The sequence below is a fragment of the Pezoporus occidentalis genome, unplaced genomic scaffold, assembly GCF_034315485.1.
Source record: "Pezoporus occidentalis ecotype Australia unplaced genomic scaffold, CSIRO_AGI_Poc_V1 ctg53, whole genome shotgun sequence".
In the NCBI taxonomy this organism is placed as follows: domain Eukaryota; kingdom Metazoa; phylum Chordata; class Aves; order Psittaciformes; family Psittacidae; genus Pezoporus; species Pezoporus occidentalis.
Genome location: NW_026915866.1, coordinates 5,284,995 through 5,306,916, shown reverse-complemented (window position 1 = coordinate 5,306,916; position 21,922 = coordinate 5,284,995). Strand labels below are relative to the sequence as shown.

Here is a 21,922-nt window from a genome sequence, read left to right as displayed (position 1 = left end):
AGGAGGGTCTTCACTGAGCTGTGCAGATGCAGGGGAAGTTCATTCCTCTTTATGGTCTTTATTTATTTTGTTTGTATACTGAAGTCACCCCAAAAAGATTAACATTATATGTCGTATCAATTTCTCTCTGACTTTTCCCATACTCTGTGACTTTTCCTGCACTCCGCTTTCTCTGCCAAAAAGAGCATTTAATGTTGTGGGTGCTCAGTAAATTCAAGTCTGAATTTCCCTTGACCTTGCTTTCACAAGAGTTCAGCAAGGTTCAGCAAGCATCTGGTTTGTGGGCTGCCACAAAACCAAGCCTCTTCTTTAGGGGTGTAAAACCCTGCAGTGAATTCATCCAGCCTTCCAAGCTGGCCAAATACTATGCTGTTATAAATTTACAATCTTCCTGGGCTATTTGGTGAATTGTTTTACTTTTGAGATGCTGAAGAATAACATATGATTGCCTTATTGCATGCCTACCTTGCAATCAGCTGGAGGTAGCTGTGACAGAGAATAAGTGCTGAGAAAGCCACCCTCCTCCTCCTTTTTATCCAGGGCAGGGCACGAAAATGTGCTTTTTCCTTCAAGGCATGGGCTGTACTTTGCTGTGCCAATGTCCTGTGTGGTCTCCAGGGCTGAGGTGGGGGCAAGAAGGCACTCTGATATGGGAACTACTCAGTAATAACGCATAGAAAAAAATCCCATTTTCTCCCATTTCTCATTAAGCTTGGCCTAATTTTGCATTCATAGCTCCATTGGTGTTAGGGGGCTATATGATAGAGGTGGGCTGTGTGGTATACAGGATGTTTTGCTTCCTTGCTTTCCATTTGGTGCCACCATGATAGTGCATAACCTTCCTAGGAGGGCAGAAAATCCTGAGACCAAAGGACTCCCAGCTGAGCAATTTTCCTTTCCTGAAAACATGTGCACTGTAATCCAGATCCTTGTCTCCATCCTGATAAGCTGTTCTACTGAGCTAGCACCTGCTGTTAATTTCACAGTAAACAGTCCTTGTTGCTCTAGAAAGCTTTTTAATCATAACATGAAAAAAACCTGAACAGAAATTCCATCCATACAGTCAACTGCAGCTGCCTTTCTTGCAGTGCATGGGGAATGATCTTGCCGAGTGATGGGCATCCAAATGCAAATGGAATTAGCTTTGCAGCCATTCATTCTAAATTGCTCTTGAATCATTCTGAAGTAAATTCCATTTGAGAAGAATTTGCTTCAGGTCTTACACAAAGAGATAATGGTCCAATATATTATGATCTAAGCAATAATAGTTCAAGTCTCGCAGTTCAGAGATATAGTGAGTTATATGCTGGGTTGATGAGAATTAAAGCTTGATATATAGTAATAAAACTAGTGATCTAGAGATGAATAGATTGGTGTACGGAGCAAAATATTTTCCTGCCACAGATTAGAGCAGGGATACTTGTCCATAAAAAGGGAAGTATACCATAAAATCTCCTTTTTCACTTGTTATGCACGAAGAACTATAATGTGTACAGTTCTACAAACAAATGCATGAAAAGAACAAAGACCTTTCCTAACATTAAGTCTTTGCCTACCTTAGACAAAGGTTTGTTTTACCTTAAAATAAAACTGATCTAATATTAAACTACAATTCGTATGTGTGACAGTCCATGCCAGCTTTTATCAGTGCTGATCTCGGTGGCACTTCACCTGTTCCTATAAATTTTACATTTGACTTGAGGTTAAAAATATATATGTAGTTGTCAGATATTACAAAAAGTAAATAAAAGAGCATATCTATATTTGGGCCAGCAACTGAAATAAAAATTCCAAATTAATTTTCTAGATTAAAATGCCTTTTTAAAATTTGTTTTTATAATATGAATGAATTGCAGGAGCAAAACCAGTTTAGTGGTACTATTAATCAGGTCTTTTGTCTTGCTAATATAAATCAGGCAATAACAACAGATGGGCTGTATACTTTATTATGTGAAAATAAAGATGAATGTGACATGCTGCAGAAGTAAACTTGCAGCTCAAAGTTACTGAGCACAGAAGGGGATTTGTTACAAGAGAGAATGATATGTGCCTTGCATTTGTGTTTGATCAAGGTTGTTAAGGGGAGCTTGCTGCACATGCTATTGGCATAATGACTGGAAATCAAGTATGTGAATTTTTAGTGTTTGTATCTACACTCCCAGATCACTCCCAAATGGTTTAAATAGCTTTTTTCCTCCAGAAAGAAGGAAAAAATGTCTATCTACTTAGAAGAGTTAAATAAGAGAGTTATAAAGTTTGCTGCTTTGTCACACCACTGGGAGATGAACATTTTTAATAACCAGTGATAACTGTCAGGAAGATTCAGATCAAAGTCTCAGGCAAGATTTATACCCTCGTAGAGTGATGGAGTGCACAATGGGAGGCAACCCCCATCCAAATTACAGAAAAAGGCCCAGCAGGCCACACAGTTATAACAAAGTCATCCCTGAAAAGCCTAAGTCAGAGTTTGGTCTTTGTATGGACAGAGGAATGACCTGTCTTTAACTAGAGCTGTCAGGAGAAACCTTGATTTAAGTATTTATTAGAAACAGTGGCCTCATGAAAATATTGATTCATGAGATTGCTTTGATGTTACCAGAAGTTTGTTTTATAGAGAGTTGCAAAAAGTCTCAGCGTGGTCAAATGTCCTATGTTGTCATTTTCAGAGATAAATATCTGTGTGAGATTTTTTTTAGGAATATTGTGGTTTATAATTGCACTGACATTATAATTATGCTCACATGTTCCTGCAAGCATTACAATGGAAGCATAACAGCCTATTAGTCTAATTAAAAAACCAAAATGCAAGACTTGAATCCAAGATGCATAGATGAGGCCCTCAGTGACATGGTTTAGAGGTGGTCCTGGCAGTCCTGGGGTAATGGTTGGACTCGATGCTCTTAAACGTCTTTTATAGCCTGATTGCTTCTATGGTTCTGCGTGTGTTGGTTCAAAACCTGCCCCAAATCAGCATTCTAAACCATACTACAGCCATGCCTATTGTGATAGGCAAGCCATCATTAGGAAATTTAAGGTGTTTTCTCCTCAACCCATCCTCATCCCGAGAGGTGAGTACCGCAGCCTGGCACAGGGGAGCCGTGGCTGCACACCCTGTATACCTGTAAATAACTACCCTGCAACTTCTGCCGGCGATGGCTGGCGTGCCTGGGCCAGGAGGCCCTTTTTTGGGGGAAAGCAGGGAACACCAAGAGACTTCCCACTGTGAATCACACAGGCTGATTAAGCTGCCTGTTACCTTTCAGCAGCTGATAGAAAGAGCAAGGGGCCCTGAATGCTAATGGAGGTAGGACTAACTTTGCAGCGTGATTGGGGTTTTTCTGCCAAACCCCGTTATGATCATATTCTGGATGCTTCTCTTGAGAATCTGCTCTATAAAAGAAAAAATTACTCCAGTGTTGCTAGTGATAGGAACAGTACAAATGCAAGGATTGAATGAACATACTCCAGATTAAAAAGAAAAAAAGACCTTTCTTAGCTACTATCTTATATTTATTTTAAAAGTGCAGATTTTAAAAGCCAGTTTCTAGGGTCAAGGCAGCTTCTGCACACTCTGTTTGTGTGACATTTTGTGAATGGTTTCCATCTATGTCTCTAACATTTAAGAGCAGTTCAAATGACTCTGAATAGCAATGAGAAAAAAATGTGTAAAAATAAAGCTGGGCTTTATTATTGCTTAAAAAGAGTAAGGTGGAATTATAGAAAGAAGCCTGTAAGAAAACTGGTTTGTACCTGACTGCATGATGCCAGGCTGGTGAAGAGAAACAGCAATCACCACAATCAAAACATGAGATTAGGTTGTACTGGGCAATACTGTGAACCCACTTAAAAATAAAAACAGTATTTAAACTGCAGAAGCAGTTACCTTCAGGAAGAAAAGCCAAAGCCCACACACGTTCTCCAGGCTGATGAAAGAAATTATTTTAAATCCCACCTGTTTTCTTCTCTGCAGCTTGCTAGTCCTTCCTTTTAGACCTTTTAGTTACATCTTTGATAAGACGCAGTTAATTGGTCAGGCAGTGTAAGTATTGTCATTGATAATGTGCAGAAATCTAGTGGTGAAAATAAATACATTTGTTCTTCCAGTCACCAGAAATTAGTGAAGCAATACTTGTTTAATTATGAAACATATGTGTGCTTTGTTAGTTTCCATCTGTCTGCTCACTGATTTGCAATTAAATGACCAGAAGAAAAAGATACGTCCTGTGGCAATTCAGAGGAAATGATTCATCTCTAATGGTTCTGTGTCTATGGAGCAGCATGTGCGAGAGGGAGACAGAGGGAGTGGAGAAGAGAGTTATGGATAGAAGGGTATGAGAAATGCTGAAAAGCTTCTTGCTTTGGCTCAGACATGTTTTGTTGTCCTGAAACAAAATGTGAATTCCCATTAACTTACCGTAACTTGTCTTTCTCTTTTGAAAAAAAATGGGGAGCAAAGGGGAGCAAGGAAGAAGTCCCTAATGGGAGAGGAAATGGGATTGCAGAAAAGGAGGCTGGTGTGGTCAGAATGAAAAAGAAACTGCAGAAGAAAAGGAATGATGGAAAAGTGATAAAAATTCTATCATTGAACCTGTTCACTTCTACTAATTCCCAGGGAGTGATACGGTAATGAGTCAGGCCTGTTACTCTTTGTAAAAGGAGACATCCAAAAGGGCAGGAGTATTTTTAAATCAATATGAAGGGGAAAAAAAAATAAGTAAGTTGGTGAACGTATGTTCTCTTCAGAAATAGTTTCACAAAAATCTTTTCCTGTGTAAGGTATTTCTATCACTGATGAATATGTACAGTCTACCTCCATGTAGCTGCATGGATGGGTACCATATTACGTTCTTCCCCCATCTTCTTCATCTGTTCCTGTTCTTTCTTTCTGGACGAGCAGCAGCTGGAGAGCCTTTCATACCCCTTGTAATTCTGGACACAGCCTGCACAGGCATGTCTCGGGTATGGGGATGTAGCTGTCTGATATTTCATCTTTATGAATACTGGCAGGGAGAAGATAGCCAGCCATCCAAAGTATTTTTAGTTTGATGTTCTGTAGTGTCTTATTGATCATCAGCAGTGTCCATCACTGTATAACGATAACTGCTTTAGAGGCAGAAAGGGGGAGATTGAATAAGGTCTTCAGGACTGTCAGCTTGCTGATGGTGGTGTCAGTAGTTGGTGTCCCCCTCTGCTGTGCCACTGGGAGCTTCTTGGATGTTCTTGTGCATTGATGGCAGGTGGGGGGGGGGTGGGGTGGAAGTAGGATATTTCTCTGCTGAATTGGTGCTTTCTGATGTTGCAAACTTCCTCTGTAGAAAGGGGGAGAGGTGTTGGTTATAAAGGGGAATTTGTAAAGAGGGAGGGAGAGAGGAAGGGAAGTATATGTGTGTTAGGTGTTTTCAGGGTTGCATCCAGGTCATTGGATTCTTTTCCTCCTTCTCTAGACTTCTGACATTGACTTTATTGATTACCAGCAGCACTAGAGAGGTGCAGAGGTTCCTTACGTCAATAGGACGTATCTATGTTGGCTCAAAATGTCAACATCTCACAGCTGCTCTGCCCCATGTCCCACCTCTGATTCCTCTCAGTAGTAAGGACTGCACAGACTAGTGCACCACAAAGGAATTAAATAAAGCATATCTTGGTACCTTCATCAGCAGTCTTAGCAAGAGAGTCAGGGTATGAACAAAGAGGCACAAACTGAACTTACATTTAGTTGTTTGCCCTTAGAGCAGATTTCAAATTGCTGATCTGAAATGAAAAGCACTATTTCCTATTTATACGAGCCTCAGCCAGTGCTAGCTATGTGCATGCACTTGATTAAACAGTGAGATAAGTGTGTGTGGAAAGTGTGACCTTGAAGCCTCCAAAAGTTTCTATTATTTCTTTTTACGGTTTTGCAGGCAGCTCTCCCAAGTGCTAACATAATGTTTTATCGCTGGTATTGCTGCTGATGATAACAAAGGACCATTCCCAGACATGTGAATGTGCACAACCCTGTCACATCTCACAGAGGAAAGAGAGCTCAGGATGTGAAGAATAATTTCTTCTAGTCTGAAAACACCACTGCATTTAAGCCTTGGTCTAGGAATGCTCCTAAGATAGCATTTTCTAAAGAAGCTGTTCCTTTTGAAACTTTCAGAAAGTGCTTTTAAGTATTTGCCAGCTGAATTTTTGTTGTTTCATTTGTCTTTTTTTTTTCTTTCCTCTACAGATGATGATTTCTTTCATGAACTTCCAGAAACTTTTCCATCTGATCCTCCAGAGCCATTGCCCCACTTCCTCATTGAACCCGAAGAGGCTTACATTGTGAAGAACAAGCCTGTGAATTTGTACTGCAAGGCAAGCCCAGCCACGCAGATCTATTTTAAGTGCAACAGCGAATGGGTTCATCAGAAAGACCATGTGGTGGATGAGAGAGTAGATGAAACCTCTGGTGAGTTTGTGTTATGTCATGGAGGGCTCAGATGGAGGGCATTAATATCAAGCCCACTGTTGTAGTCTAGCAGATACTTCATATGGCAGCTACTTTAATTCACTTTTGATTCAGCTGTGAATTCTGTATCTGGCTTTACTGAACATTTGATGTCATAGCACAGAGGTGGTTTCTGCATTTAGGTCAGTTAGTAAAACATGATTGTAGAGCACCTTGCCCGAGTTTGAAAAAATAAACCAGGAGACCATGCACAAACAAAATGCAATTACTCACTTCCCCAGCATCACAAATTCCAGTGGTTGCACTGTATCGTAGTCACAGACCAAGAACCACTTTCTCCCCAAACTGCCAAAGGGTAGTTGGGTTGTTCCTAGAATGAAGTTTTCCTGGGGAGATTCAAGAAAAAAAAAGGAGAATTTTAATCAGCTTTCATCAAGAAAGAAGCAGAAAGCACACCTGGGCACAGTTTAGAGCAGTGTGTTGATCCAGAGCAACCACTTGGGTGTTATTCCATTACCCTCTTCTGCCTGTTTCATTGACCCTTTATGAAGGAAGACTGCAGTAGGTTAGCAAGGAAAATAAAAAAAAAATAAAAAAAAAAAAAGGAAGCCAAGAGCCTCATCCTTCCTCAGTCAATACCAGAATGAGGTTTAAAAACTAGAGTAATAAACCAGCATAGATCAAAGATACAATTGTTCCTATTTGGGAAGGCCAGTAATCAATAGAGTTTGTGTCATATGCAAGGAGAGGAGCAGGACTTACTGCTGTTTTGATGGCTCTAAGAAATAACTGGATACCAAGCAAGAAGGTACCTTTCATATGGGAATTATGCCACTATTTGGTCTAATTACTTAGAAAAATAACTCCACCAGATGTCTTGGAAGTCTCCTGTGAACTCGGTTTTATTTGTTTCAGCTCATTTATTTGCACAGAGATCAAAAGCATAAGCTTTTAATGGTACTGTGGTACACTCAGCTTGAAAAAGGGAAGGTGGGTGTAGGAAGAAAAGCTGTAGAAAAAAGGCTGTATTAAACTTCAAGCCTGTTTGTTTGTTTGTAAGAATTGGCTTTTCCAACAAGTTGACTGCAGCAGAAAAAGTGAAAAAAAAAAGAAATTCTTGTTTACTTAAAACATCTTCATGTTTCTTCATCCATGGGAGTCCACTGGAATGAAAGACAGGCAGGAGGGCAGCTATCACCAGTTCAAAAAATTAACTAGTGTTAATTTTTAAACTTTTATTAATAACAGCATTCAGAAACATGGAAATGCTTCACTACAGGTGAAATTTTTCACTGCCGGTGGAATATTCGTTCTTTTTTTCTCACAAAACTTAATTGTAGAAAAACTTCGCGATGCCATAAAGCAAATTGCATTCTACAAATGTCAAAGGCCAGCCTTGAAAAGAGTTGCATCTGAATATATTGAGGACAAATGTTTCGCATAACAAACAGCAGCAATTATACGCAAACAAAACCCATATCCAGTTAGAGATTAACATAATCTACTGGCATCTTGGGGGTGGGAGGGAGAGGAGGGTGTCAAAAGCTGTGCATATCAGATTTTTAGCACAAGAGCTACAAAGCCCCTCACATTAATAGCTTGTTAAAATGCAACTGTCATCGGAACCTACATTTGTTAGTCAACCTGGTTGTTGCCAAAAGGTTGGTTAGAGCATGGTTTCAGTTATTGTGCACCTTCTGGTAAGCAGACTGAGAATCTGGGGCTCATAGCACATAGTTAGTATGGAAATGAGTAAATAATTTATTTAAGGCAGTGGCAAAAGAATATCTTCTTCAAAGCAATCGAAGCTCAGGAAAATATATCCACTGAAGATGGAGCTGGAGGAAAAGTTGCAGGAGACACTGACTGTGAGGATTCATTCTGGTGCCCGAAGAAGGAGGCATCAGCTTGACAACTTGCACCAGCCAGTCTGGCAAAGCCCTTTGGCTCTATCATTTTTGAGGCTATTTTGGTTTCTTTTGCTATTTTTGGCTGGCTAGTGCAGTAGTTGTAACTGAGGGCACACCAACAGTGACTGAGTTGCTCAGAGGATGGAGTGAGGATGGCGTAAGGATGGCAGCCCAAGTCTATGCTGCTGCTGGCTTCAGGCTTTTATCCAGAGAGGCTGGTGAAATCCTCCTGCAAACCAAATTAGGTCTAGCCTTTATACTGGTAACCCAGGGCTCAAAGCGATCTCGGTTACACAGTGTTTCTGATGGGTCAGTCATGTAATCCCAGCAACTGAAAGCTGGATGCTTTCTTCTTTCCTGATATTTTACTGTTCTTAAGGTCTGCTCTGCCTAAATACAAAGAAAAGCACCATGCCGAGGTGGTCTGCTGCTTGTTTTTGAACCAGGCTTTCTCTTACAGTGCGTTAGGTAGAAAAGCAAAGCAAAGGAAAACAAGACAGGCAATAAAATATATGAGAGGAAAAAAGTAGAGGTCACCTATGCTTGCTTTTCTAAAGGACAGGTAATCAGAAATAAAGAGGACTAAAATACAGGTGTGATGCTAGCAGTACATCATCTTGGGATTGTAAATGATGCATGAAAGAGAGAAATAGGTTTTGATTTGCAAAAGATTATGTGTTCATGGACTTTGAGCCTGTACTCAGGGGTGAAATCTATGTATAGATGATTAACTCCTATGAGGCAAATCTTTTGCTGTCATTGATAAAACCAGAGACAACAGCACAACAATAGCAGTGGCACCAGAGAACACAGTGAGTGCAGCAAGCTCTCATTGAAAAGAACTGTTAGATAGAAATGCTGAATATATTAAGAAGGTTATTTTTTAAGATAGATAGGAAAATAAATATTCATGTATTTTTCCTACTTTTATATTTTTTTCTTTGTAACAGAGAGAAGGTACAAAATAAGAGTTATATGCACTTTGCACTGTGGGGTATTTTTAAACAGTAGATAAAGAATTGCTGTAAAGAACATGCATGGGGACTCTGTGGGAGCTGTTGCTTTCTGGTTGGAGAAGATGAGAATAGTAATAGTGACAGTGTGTTCTACTACCACTTCATTTAATTAAATTAGCCTGAAGAGAGAGCCCTGCAAAAGAAAATTGCAATGGTCGAGTTTGAGAAGCCAGAAGCTTTACACAGAAGATCATTATGTTCTCTTTCTTAATCTTCAGACTCACTGAAATTTTTCTTCTTTATGGAAAAAACTAAGCATTTTCATGAGGAAGTCAGATGCTTCGAAAATCTTTAGTGCACATCTTTGACTCTTTCATTCCCTATGTATGTGAAGTACAGGGCAGGGCATGGCCTTTTTTATGTTTTTATGGACTATTTTCCCATTAATGTGGAAAAAAATATGCAAAGAATAAGAGCACTGGTTTTAAAAAACAAAGGTGAAAGTTGTTTTGAGGGAGCACATTTGATTTTATGGCTGACTGTCATAGAAGATAACAGCAGCAAAAGTAAAAGGAACCCTACAGAACTGATTCTTTTAGGGGCAAGAAAATTCCATTGTCATAAGGCAGGAAGCTCAGTAGCATCAATAATTATTAGAGCAATTTGTTCACATTTTCCAAATTACTGTACTTCTGAAAATGACTATGGCAAAAGAATTTATTTTGTCCACTTTTGATGGAGATATATTTTCAGACACACACACACCAGTCCTGCAGTGGAGGGTGAGTTGCAGATGCATACAAAATCAGTGTCCTGCACCCTTTTCATTTGTCCAGAGGGATTAAATGCTAAATCAAACCCCACATCCTGTGATGTACAATAGAGAAAAATCAGGACTACAGGGACCTTGGTTTTGTCTTTTCAATTTGGATATGCATTCTAATAGTTTCCCCATGACTGTTAAGGTGAAACGATCTATAAAACCCTCTTGCCCTCTGCAATGCCAATGACATATTCTTCTTCTCTCTCCTTCAAGCAAGGAGAAAACAACATTTGGGACTCTTCTAAGTGCTAATTAAATAGACATATTGGGCAATTCAGCTGGCATTATTGTTTGCCTACACTTTCTGTCTTCTTTTGCTAGATGCACAGGGAGAGGAGGGCACAGGGAGTTTGCTGATGACCTCCTCTGTGTTCCCAAATAGAAACAAGATGGAATAAGAGCTCTTGAGCCTGGCCTGAGGCCCCAGTTAATGCAAAATGAACAGGCTTATGTGTTCAATCTCAGAAGAAAGGTGTGCTGAGGGAGGCTCAGTTAAAGAGCAGGTGAAGCTGCCAATCCTTTTTCCCATGTCCTGCCTTCAGAGGCAGGCTCTCAGAAAACCTAATGTCCCCCAAGAGCATCCATGGTACCACCCAGGCTTCTGCAACAATGGGTGGCTCCAGGGACTTTCCTTTCAGCTGTTTCTTCAACTTTCTGCCTAGCCACAAATCAATGAGAATGGCAAAATTAAAATCTGACTCAGAATAAGATTTTTGTCTGGTTAAGAGTGTTTATCAAACTGTACTGAGGTGGATGAATGTGGTCTTCTTTTCAGACAGAAATCTTAGACTTGTTTCAGTTTCTTTACATAGCTACTGCTTTGATTCCATTTCTTGCCTCCCACCATTACCTTTCCTCATGAACAAAGTATTTTTGGATGACTTGCAGATTTGATGAAAGGAGACCGAGCTTTTGACGTAGAGTCGGCATTGATCTGGCAAATAGGAGGCTGTTACCTTAAGCAATGGGTTTGGCAGCCTGTCGAGGGAGTAGGTACCCAGCTAGCCAAGCCTTTAATAGGTCACCCTCTCAACAGAAAGATCAAAGATTGATGTCTGCCCTTTTGACTTTAAAACACCTCTTACAAAACGCTGCAGCCAAGACAGCAGTGGGGAAACCCTCACAGTGAGTGTTTCTGCTCTTCTGGTACCACGTATAGAGTTAAGAAAATCATTTTCAGCACATAATGGTATGCCACTTTATCTTCCTCTCTGTGTCTACATCCTATGATAGCCATTTATTTTGGTGTTTGTGACACCAGAATTTAGAAGGCTGCATTACCCTCATGACATCAACTTGTTTGAACATTGTTTAAGCTGGGACTTTTGATAATATAGCTAAGTTCACTGTACAGCCATTCATTTTGGGAAGTTGTGCTCATTTGTCTTACTATGTTCTATAAAGAAGAAAAGCTATTGTTTCTAAGTATAGCACTTTTTTGAATACCAGTGTTGAAGGACGTAATTTGGGAGCCCAAACACAAAATTCAAGTGTCCCCCACCACCATGTAAGCACAGCTCAGGGAGAGGACTGTAGAGGCGTAATGTTTTACTTGTTTTCTCTGAGCCACAGATCTTCCTCTCCTTACTGCTGTTTTCCTTCTCTGCCCATTTTCCTTCCTTAATCTCTTTTTGCTTCTTGACATGCTGTAGCTTCCTAATTCTCGGTATTATTTTTCAAGAGTCCAAAAGATAAGGAAAAAAAGCTATTTTTCTGAACAAATGTGGCCAGTATCCCTGTTAACTTCAGTAAGGAGATGATAAGTGATGCTGAATGCTGCAGTTATACTTAGCCTGCAATATTTTGACTCTCTGGGGTAGAATACCTTGGAGTTAAGTTAGTAAGGGTAGCCACATATCATAAGTAAGGATTGTTTTCATTCCACTGGTGTCAGAAGTCATTTTATTTTCTGTTTATCATTGGATCAAATCCATTACAAACATCAAGCAACCCGATTCAAAATAATTATTTCCCAGCAACATGTTGCCGATTTTTAGCTCTGTTTCCTCAGTACTCTGCCCTAATCCAACTCATTTCAAGAAAATTTAAAAATGTGTCTGTGTATCTCTTCTCAAATGTTTCTATTAATAGTTTTGAGATGTGGGTTAGAATCGATACTACAGTCCATTTTCTTTAGTAATTCGAACTATGTCCCATCTTTGAAAGGATGGTGTGAGCAAAATATGTTTGTATGTATGATCTGAAAGGCTGCAGCTGGTGCAGAAAGGAGCAGACAACTCTATTTCTCCAAAGAACCATAATTCTTTGGGGAAATACAGGCTGTTTTCTTACATAAAAATATATGAATGAACCCACACTTTTTTTTCCTATTTTTTCCTATTTTTTTGCAGCCATTTTTGAAGTCACTCAGACTGTCTCTTCTCTGTTCATCGCTCCCTGTGGCCTGGCGGGCAGCTGTCCTAGATGTCCTCTTCGCTAGGACAGCTGCATAGGCATCTGGCATGTCCATCACAACTGTCTTCTTGCAGTTTGTGTCTTCAAAATCAGCTCCTGGGGACATAGTCCCCAGCACACTCAGATCAAGGGAATACCTGGCAGCAAAGCTGCTGCAGACATTTCTTGGAAGCAGACAAAGTTTACACATTTATCTTGAGTAATTAGTATATTTTTATAGGGAAAAAGCTGTTTTGGAAGTTTCAGAAGAAACAGAGAGGCAGAGAATCAAAATTTCCTGGTAAGTAACTTCAAAATGGTGGTTAGTTTTGTTGATGTGAGTGGAGAAATCACTGAGGTCAGTCCTGACCTAAAGAGAGGAAATAATCTTTTTGTATACATCGTAAGAACATTGGGTCAGATACTTACTTCCAGAGGGGAAATCTGCTTACAGGCAACACAAAACCACCCCCCAAACCCAGGGAGATTATCTTTTTGTATAAAAGACTGCAAAAGACTTTGGAGTTTTTGAGTTTTACTACTGAGTACAGTATTTGCTTATAATACATGTACTAACATATCATTAATTCCTTATTTAATCAAACTGTTGTATGTGAGGTTTTTGTCCCGTTAAGTCTTTGTGGAAAGCTGCTTCTAGCTCTTAGACCTAGACACCTTCTTTACATGTTCAGAGCCATTGACACCTGCCAGTTTTTCTAATGCTGCTGTTACCAGCAGCTCTTTGCCCTGCAGGGGTTTGTGTCCAGCCACCTTTACAGACAGCAGCCTCACAAACCCTCTGCCCTCATGCTGCTAAACTGACCAATGTGGGCTCTTCCAGCCTTAGCACTTGCTCTGTCCTTCAGGGTATTCAAGGATGCCAACAGGGGGGCCCAGTTAATCCTGCTCAAGCTCTTCCTCTGAGTAATGACATGCCTATGGGAAGTCATTAGCCTATTCCAAATTTTGTGTGTATTCACCATGTATCTCTGCAAATCACTCAATGTCTCTGTTATTTACCTCTGCAAAGTGCTCTGGGACCAAAAGATAAAAGCTTTAGGGTATTTACTAATTTCTTATTGCAGCATTAACTTCCTATCTGCAGCTGTTCGACTCATTGTCCTGAAGGTTTCCTGTGGGCTTCTAGAAAAACAAATCTGAGACAGGAAATAACATTATTTAAAATAAAAAGAGGAGGCATATGGATGCTTAGTGAACTCATCTGAAGCATTTGAGGATACTCCTCTGAATATTTCCAACCTACACCTTATCTCTCTCCAAGTTTTTCTTACATTAAATCCTTTGTTACACATTCGTAATCCCATTAATTCCTTAGAAGACATCTTCAGATATTAGTCCACCTACCACAGCTTCAGACTAACCATGTCTCTGCACCACAGTGCAAAGTGTTTTTTCCATCTATGTCCTCTGGCTCTTTTGAAGCCAAACGCCCTTATGTGGGATCTGGAGTCCCTGTAGTGAGGGTGGTCTGGTGCCTGAAAAGCTAATAAATGTTAACATGGTTTGGAAGTGAGTCCCAAAGGTTAGCCTCCATCCTGCATCTGCTGGTCTAAATGGAAAACAACTGTTTTTTGGATACAGGAACAGCGGAAAAGAAGAGCAGAGATAATGTCTTGTTGTGCTGTCAAAGCGCTGCAGTTGGTAGCAGCCCAGCCCTGCAAGTGCCCTTGCACTTGCATCCTATAAATGTAGGGTTTTTTCAGTTACTTAAATATGAGAATGAGCAGGATTGATTGGTCTGTAGTTTATTTGCAAAAATGCCTGAGAATATTCAGAGAAGTAGAAGGTAAAAACTTTACCTTACTTTTTCTTCTGACGCAGGCACTGGAAATGTGGCTAATGCTGTTTAGAGACATTGGGGTCTTGACTGCCCAAGACAGTTAAGTGTTATTGTCTTGAGTCCCTTGACGTCTGTGTAAGCTCATATCTCAATCGCCTGTGTACGTTTTTTTGAGTTTTTCCCTGTATCTCCTTAGACAGTGGAATAATTGAATAATTCTCCGAAGAAGAATTCCTATTGATTAGGAGAATTCCTATAAGTTGGAGAAATACCTTTTTTTTTCCCCTAAAAAAATATAAAGGCATTTGTATGGAACAACTGCTGCATATAGATCAGATTTAGTGAGGCTTTTTTCACTGCAAAGGTAGGGTACCAAATCATCGCTAATGTGTAAAGGAAAGAGAGGTAGCTGTCACATGCAGCTCTGACCCGTACAGGATCTGATTTTGTGCTGCCTTTGTGGGTTCACAGCCTGTATTCATTTTGTCATTCCCATGCATTCCTGATTTGTACATAAATGAGCAGCATGATATGGTAGGTACCAGCAGGACTGCCATTCATCTGCAAGGTTATGTACAGCTCTTTCTCATCAGGTTTTGATGGGATGCCTTTCACAGTTCCTCATAACTTTTCGTCCTTCATCCATCTTCATATTTTGATTGTGAGAGCAGAAAAGAAGTCTTTTGTCAGACTCCTGTGTGTCTCTTCTTTCCCTTGAATACTGATCTTTAAGCTCTCGCAATGCCTCCTATTATTTGCTCCCAGGTTTTGATTTGAGAGAGGATCTTGGTTAGTTGATTGCTGCGTTTGGCTTCCCAGTGACTTGTATAATGGTGCTTCTGTAACAAGTGCTGACACTGCACCTGGCTCGGTTGCCATGCCCTCTTCTGAAGAGGGGTAAGGATTGCCAAGCCTGAAGAATAATGATGCCTAGAGATGGATCAGTCTTGCTTTGGGGCTTAGTTTTAATCATTTTGTTCTTCAGCTAAGATGGAAACCAGTATTGGAATTCAGTCAGAGTGGGCACCCAGGAAAAATAAAAAATAATAATAAAAAGTAGAGGCAGACAGAACTACAGGGATACTGTTGATGGCATTTACTTACATAACAACTTTACATGCCCAAGTCACACAGATTTGCAGAGCAACTTGCCCACATCCCTGATGCCTCACTGTAGCTGACGGGGATCATGAGCTGTGCTATATCCAGAAGCGTGTGCATACCAAATTGCTTCTGTGACCCACAGGCTGCCTTTTTGCATGCCTTCCTGCAATGATTCTTTATTCACTACATACTAAGAAAAATCTCACAGTGTTCAGGATCTGATGTTTTCACTGCTGCCCTGGCAATAGTCCTGAAAACATGCTGGATGGGGGGAGCAGACAGTAAATTCCCAGAGCCTCATCTCTGTTTGGAGAAAGTCACTTCACTTGACAGCGCACTGGACAAAGCTGTTTTGAAAGCAGCTGCTTGCCTTTTTGTGTTTTTCTTTTTAAGATACCTAAGGCGGCTGTGAAATGCCATCCCTAGCATGCAGAACAACAACAACAGCAAAAAAAGGTGGGGCTTTTACGCTTCTCCCACAACCTGCTGTTCTGAACTGAAATACAGGAAAAGAACTGCTGAGGAAGGCTCCCGAGTGACCCCTTGTGTCACATTGCAACTGTCCTTGTTCCCACCAAAGAACTGCGATCGCGTCAGCTTCACAGAAATAAGGCATTTTCACATTGTCTCTGCTTCCCAAAACAGTACAGAATGGGTGTGGTACATAAGTACATGTGCAGATACATATTTTATATATATATATACACACACACACATTCATGTCAGTAAGTCAAGAACATAAAGAACTTGGTGTTTATTTTTATGTAAAAATTCACAAACAAACCCATCTATTGTTCATTTCCCTGCCTCCTCCCTTTCCCCTCCAAAAAGGGAATGTAAACACACTGTTCAAAATTCATATGCTCTCAGGTGGCTTCCAGATATTTTAAGATCAATAGATATTTTTTTTCCTCATGATTTTGATATCTTCTTCTAGTGAAGTGCTAAACAACCATTATTTCTTTTTTGCCTGCACATTGAGATTCATCTGTAGGCTCTAAACTGCCTCAAAAGTGCTTCAATTTTGCATGAGCACTAAGCTGGGGACTGGGAAGCATTACCCACTGCTGAAGGCCCAGATCATTAGAAAGTGCATGTAAATCCTCTGAACCGGAAATAAAAAGTGCACTGATTTTCTTTGTGAAGTCTCAACTGCAGCTTGAAGTAAAACTTGAACCATGGGCATGTTTTATTCCTGGCCTTTGAAAAAAAAAACACAAAAAACAACATATTTTCTTGGCTGCACATGCCTCAGCCAAAAGAAAGGAATATTGGTCTGTGACTCAAAAGCTGGAGCTGCTAAGAGCTCATAGTCGTGTTTTCCTACGAAGATGGTCTCTCTTCTTCCTGACTCATCTAAGTAGCACCATCTTGGCATAGAGCTGCTCTGGTACCGCCACTTGGGATTGCTTAGTGTTGGGATGGCTTGGTCAAGATGTGGGAACTCACATTTGTTTCTGCTCCCAGACCTCAGCTGATGTGAGTCCAGAAATTATGACACCTGTGGTTGAACACAAATACATGCTCGTGGTGAGGTTTTCTTTAGAATTCTGCTGTGCTGCAGCATGATTATTACTATTGTACCAGGAAAACTGAAAAAAGAAAGCAGCGACAATAGGCACACGTTCTTACATGTGGAAGAGAACAAAGCGTTTTGGAACAATTTGTGCATATTAGAAAAAAATGCCATCAGCCAGAAAATACCTTCCATTAACAAAAAAGAAACAAAAAACAAAACCCCTAAAAACCAGAAAGGAGGTGTTTTTCCTTTGTCTCTGAACTGTTTATAGGCTGAGAACAAGCAAGTCAACGCTGTTCTAAGTAAGGTATTAAACAGCAATAGTTCAAGGGTGATGTAAAGCTGCCTAGCTTGACTGGAGGAGATGGTAGCAGAGAGGCTATTTTACCTTCCCACAGGGCTGTACTGCCCACCTCCACCATGCTGGCAGGGACTAGGGCATGTGGTTTGTTTTCCACCAGTATGCAAGACCTGTGCATCTTATGCAGCTTGGTCCTTCAGGTGTTAATGGGGAAAGAACAAAAAGGACTTGTTTTCACTAAAAGAAAATAAAATGGAAACAGAATGCATGTTCTTTAATTCCAGTTCAAAGTAAAAACCCTCTGAAGACAGCCCTTTGTAATTTTTGTGTAAGTCAGTTAAAAATAGTAGGGGAGCTGGGATTTTAGCTTAACTCGCTGCTATTAGCTGGTAATTGGATACCATAGGTAACTAATGCAAACCAGTGTGGGCTTGACATCAGTTTTAAGGCAGACTTGACTTTATTAGGCTGTTGCCTTCATCTATATTAATTTGAGTTAAGAATGTATCTGTTTCCTAAAGAGAGAGTTATGAAGACAGCAGAAATAGCTGGAAGCCTTTATTTTAAATATGTAAGCTAATATTTATGAAAACTTGTTTGTGATCTTCCTGCAATCATTTCATGTCACCAGCCAGCCACAATTTACCAAAAAGCAGTACTGAGGGAAAACCAGGTGCATGCAATGACAGCATGAGGGATTACTGGGTGATAAAGCTCTTTGCTCTTTTAAACTACCTCTAGATATCTATCTGTCTATCTATCTTTTGTTAAGATTACATATATTCTGTATAGAAAATAAGCTATAGGCATAGTGTGCCATTATACAATCATCTTTGTCCCATTAGGATACACAGAGTACATTTTTCTCAGCAAGAACTTTAATATTTGAAGCTGTTCTTGTTGTGCATAGCCTATTTATTCATTTTTTAAACACCAAATTCCATAGTTTAGGTACTCTGATATATTTGAGTGGAATAACTCTGTGACTGTGAGGGATCCATCTCTGCAAGAAAGTAAATAAATTCCAATTCTGACATAGCACGGATTTTATATTTACCTCTGCATAAAGGTTATTTCACCAAATAAAGTGATCAGCTTTCTGCTACAGAGACAGGTTGTTTATAGCACCCATGATGAGTGATTATATAAAATGGACAGGTTATTCTAGACTGTTGGTAAGTAGAAAGATCATAATTCTTGACTTTGGTCACTTAAGTTTTACTATCAGAGAACAATCTAGTGTCAAAGGACTGAATAATAAGAAAGCAATCTGTTTACCTTTTATTAAGTCTGTTTACACTCATACCACTTTGGAATATGGTCTTGGCCACTTTCAGGAAGCAAAATATATGATGCTGTTTTAAGGATTTTTGGATGAAGCTCTGTATGAAATGTAAGACAGATGGGGACTATGAGAACTGAAAATGCTTTCGTCGTTTTTGCCAAATACTATGGAGATAACTCAGCCCCTCCTGAAATTACTGTGAAACTCCAGTTTTCTTTTTTGGTATCAGGATTCTCCTTCCACTCTCATCTTCATTTAAAAATATGTATACTCATGTCATTCAAACCTGTCCTGACTGAGCAACATTCATAAAGTATTTCTTCACTACACTCTCCTACTCCTAATAGCGAGGAAAAGGAACTGTGGGTCAGAAGCATGGACTGTTTCAGACTGGCACTGATTTCTTTTAGGACTGAGCAAGCCACCACATTTTTCTCTGTGTCTGAGTTGAGGGTCTGAATAGGGATGCACTGTGGTTTTCTAAGTTACATGCTGTATAATTTGATTATAGAATCAATTCTATAATCAGCATGAGTTGCATGAACACATAGAGGAATCCCCCTACCCCAGAGCTGTTTTGCTGCTGACTCTCCAAAGCCTCTTTTACCTCATCAAGAAACACCATCCCTACCCTCTTTGTCCCCACTGCGTGCAGGAAGGGAGGTTTGGGGTGCATGTGGCGGGTATAGTCTGTGCCTGTCTTAAGCACAGAATGAGCCAACAACACTGAACATCAGGTTTGGGAAGGTGCTCTGGGTACTGATTTCAAGAAATTGAACTTGTAAAGGGTTGCAAGTTACCTGCGTGAAAATGGGCTGTATTTCCATAGTTATTTACAGTGGCTGCAATACACCTGCAATCTATATACATGTATTACAGTAATGTCTTTTTCCAGACCAGTAGGTCATAAAGTTCTGTCTCCTTGAGAAATGTGTTCTATGGCATATGTGATTACTAATTAATGAAATACCTTTTGGGCAAATGAAACCACAAAGGCACAGAAATTGTTTGAACTTCTACATACAGAGAAAATAAGCAAATTATCCATGCAGTTTCTTAGAGTTTGTAAGCACAGTTTAGTCTTGCAACTAAATAGCTCCTGTTTAGTGCTGTGCCAGAGGGTCAAACACATGCCAATACAATAATACTTCCACAAAAGTTGCTCTATCAAAATCTTGAGGAATATTTTCACACATGTGGGGTGTTACTATCAAATGGTGAACATTTATGGCAGCCATAATACATCAAAATAATTGGCAGGATGATGCCCAGTGAGGTGTAGCTACTAACTCTCTGACCTAGACTGACTCTAGGCTGGATAGTTGCATTTGATTAATTGATAATAGTCTTCTGTTTTCAGGTGTTTGTTGTGATCATCTGTTGTCTTGCATAGTCACATACAGTTGCAGAACCTTGTAAGACAGAAATGTCTGATTGGCAAATCCGCCCGTATTAAAATCATTGGGAAATTTGCCAGTTACTTTGAAGGGTGCAATGTGGAACCCATGAGTTATGACTGCAGTTACTAATAATCTACCATAATATCATACAATTACATTACATTTACATACATTAAAAAAAGATAACATTTCTGCCTCTGAAGACTAGATAATCTACCTTACAATTTGTATAGCCAGCTAAGTTAAGCACTTGGGGACCATGTGAATGAAGTGTGTCTTTGCTTGATTATGTTTCTAGGATACAGCTTATAATAAAAGACCATGTATATAAGGCACAATTCCCTTATCACACTTCCTTTTGCTCCAAGAGGGGTAGTAATTTTATTTTGATATATACCATCATCCAGTGCCTCTCCCCAGTGTTTGTTTGGCTGCACACATTAGCAGTAGGCAGACTGAACAAGGTTCCCTGTGCCTCTCTCCCACCATTAATCCTTCATTAATGTGCAAATACAGAAATACAGAAAGTTCTGGTTCCTTCATACTCCTTTGCAGAGCCCAGGTTGTATTAGTCCCAGAGATAAATTTATTTTATTGAAATGAGTGATTGTATATGCTGTGCTACTAAATATGCAAAATCTGTCATTTATGGAGAACTTATTTAATTCATGGGACTGGGACATAACTGCAGACTGATTACTCCAGATGCCCTGAGTCTTCTTGTGGGCTTTTCTCTGTCCTCAACTGGACAGAAAACTATTAGGGGTAAAACGGTTTCTTGCACTGGTTGTCATTGTTTAACCCTAACTAGCAACTAAGCCCCATGCAGCCACTTGCTCAGTCCCCTGTGTAGGATGGGGGAGAGAATACTCATGGGTTCAGATAAAGACAGTGTAAGAGGTAAAGCAAAAGCCACACATACAAGCAAAGCAAAGCAAGGAATTCATTCACCACTTCCATGGACAAGCAGGTGTTCAGTCATCTCCAGGAAAGTAGGGATCCATCACATGTAACTTGTACTTGGGAAGACAAAACATCGTAACTCCAAATGTACCCCCACTTCCTTCTTCCCCCAGATTTATATGCTGAGCACGACATCATATGGTTTGGAATATCCCTTTGGTCAGCTCTTTATGTACTTATACCCATTAGAAGGGACCTATCAAGCATTCTAGCTGCCACTGCATTACTGCATTGCTTTGAAACAGGAAGATGCTGACTTCTGGTGGATTGTGCCACCATCTGTGTGATTGTATTAGTTCTGAAAATATGCAGCTTACTCAGGAGTTGTAAGAAAACATTTATGCTGTATATCTTCACCTGTTGTATAGCTGAGCCGTATGAGGAATTAGACTGAAAAATTCAGTCTATTTCTAACAAAGAACGTAAAGTGGAAGAGATGTTCTCTGTGAGAAGGTGACAATTTGTTACTTTGCTCTGTGGCAAAGTAGAATTGGCCAATATCAGCTAGGCTATACGCTCTGTAAATTACTGCTAATCTCTTAATCTGTTTTATCCTACATATATTTAAGCAAAATATAGGGACTCATTTTATAAAGTGACTTCTAATTTTGCACTCAGAGGTTGCACCCTCACCTGTAATCAAACAGTTTGATAAGCAGTTGTCTGAACTAGAGTTGTTCAGCTTTTTTTTCTTTTTAATGACTCCAGTTACTGTTCTTTGATGTAGAAGCAGAAGCAGCTTTGACAGGGATAAGATGAAGATCTCTGAAGTCATCATATGAGGGTTGTCCTGCATTTGGTGCCCACCTGAGGTAGATAAGCGATACAGTCTTGAATGAAAGCAGACAGATTGTACCAGCTGCCCTGTGAAATCTGATGTACAGCAGTGCGTCAGCTAGTAATAAGGCAGTTGTTGTCTGAGATATCTCAGCAAACAGTGTTTTCTGTAATCTAACCTAGAAAGGGATTTTCTGTTAGGGGTTATATTGAAGTGCGGTGGCAGAAGGAGTTGGTACAAGAAGGGAACACA

The 21,922-nt window shown here is 40.0% G+C and overlaps 1 protein-coding gene across 2 annotated transcripts in view; it reads left to right on the top strand.

Moving 5' to 3' along the window:
- The window catches only part of UNC5C (unc-5 netrin receptor C), a 251,154-nt gene that overhangs the window by 154,268 nt on the left and 74,964 nt on the right, over window positions 1-21,922 (top strand). For both annotated transcript variants that reach the window (XM_062637631.1, XM_062637632.1), the window contains exon 2: window positions 6,215-6,436. In XM_062637631.1, the coding sequence (XP_062493615.1) occupies window positions 6,215-6,436 (222 nt within the window). The remainder of the gene's footprint in view (window positions 1-6,214; window positions 6,437-21,922) is intronic.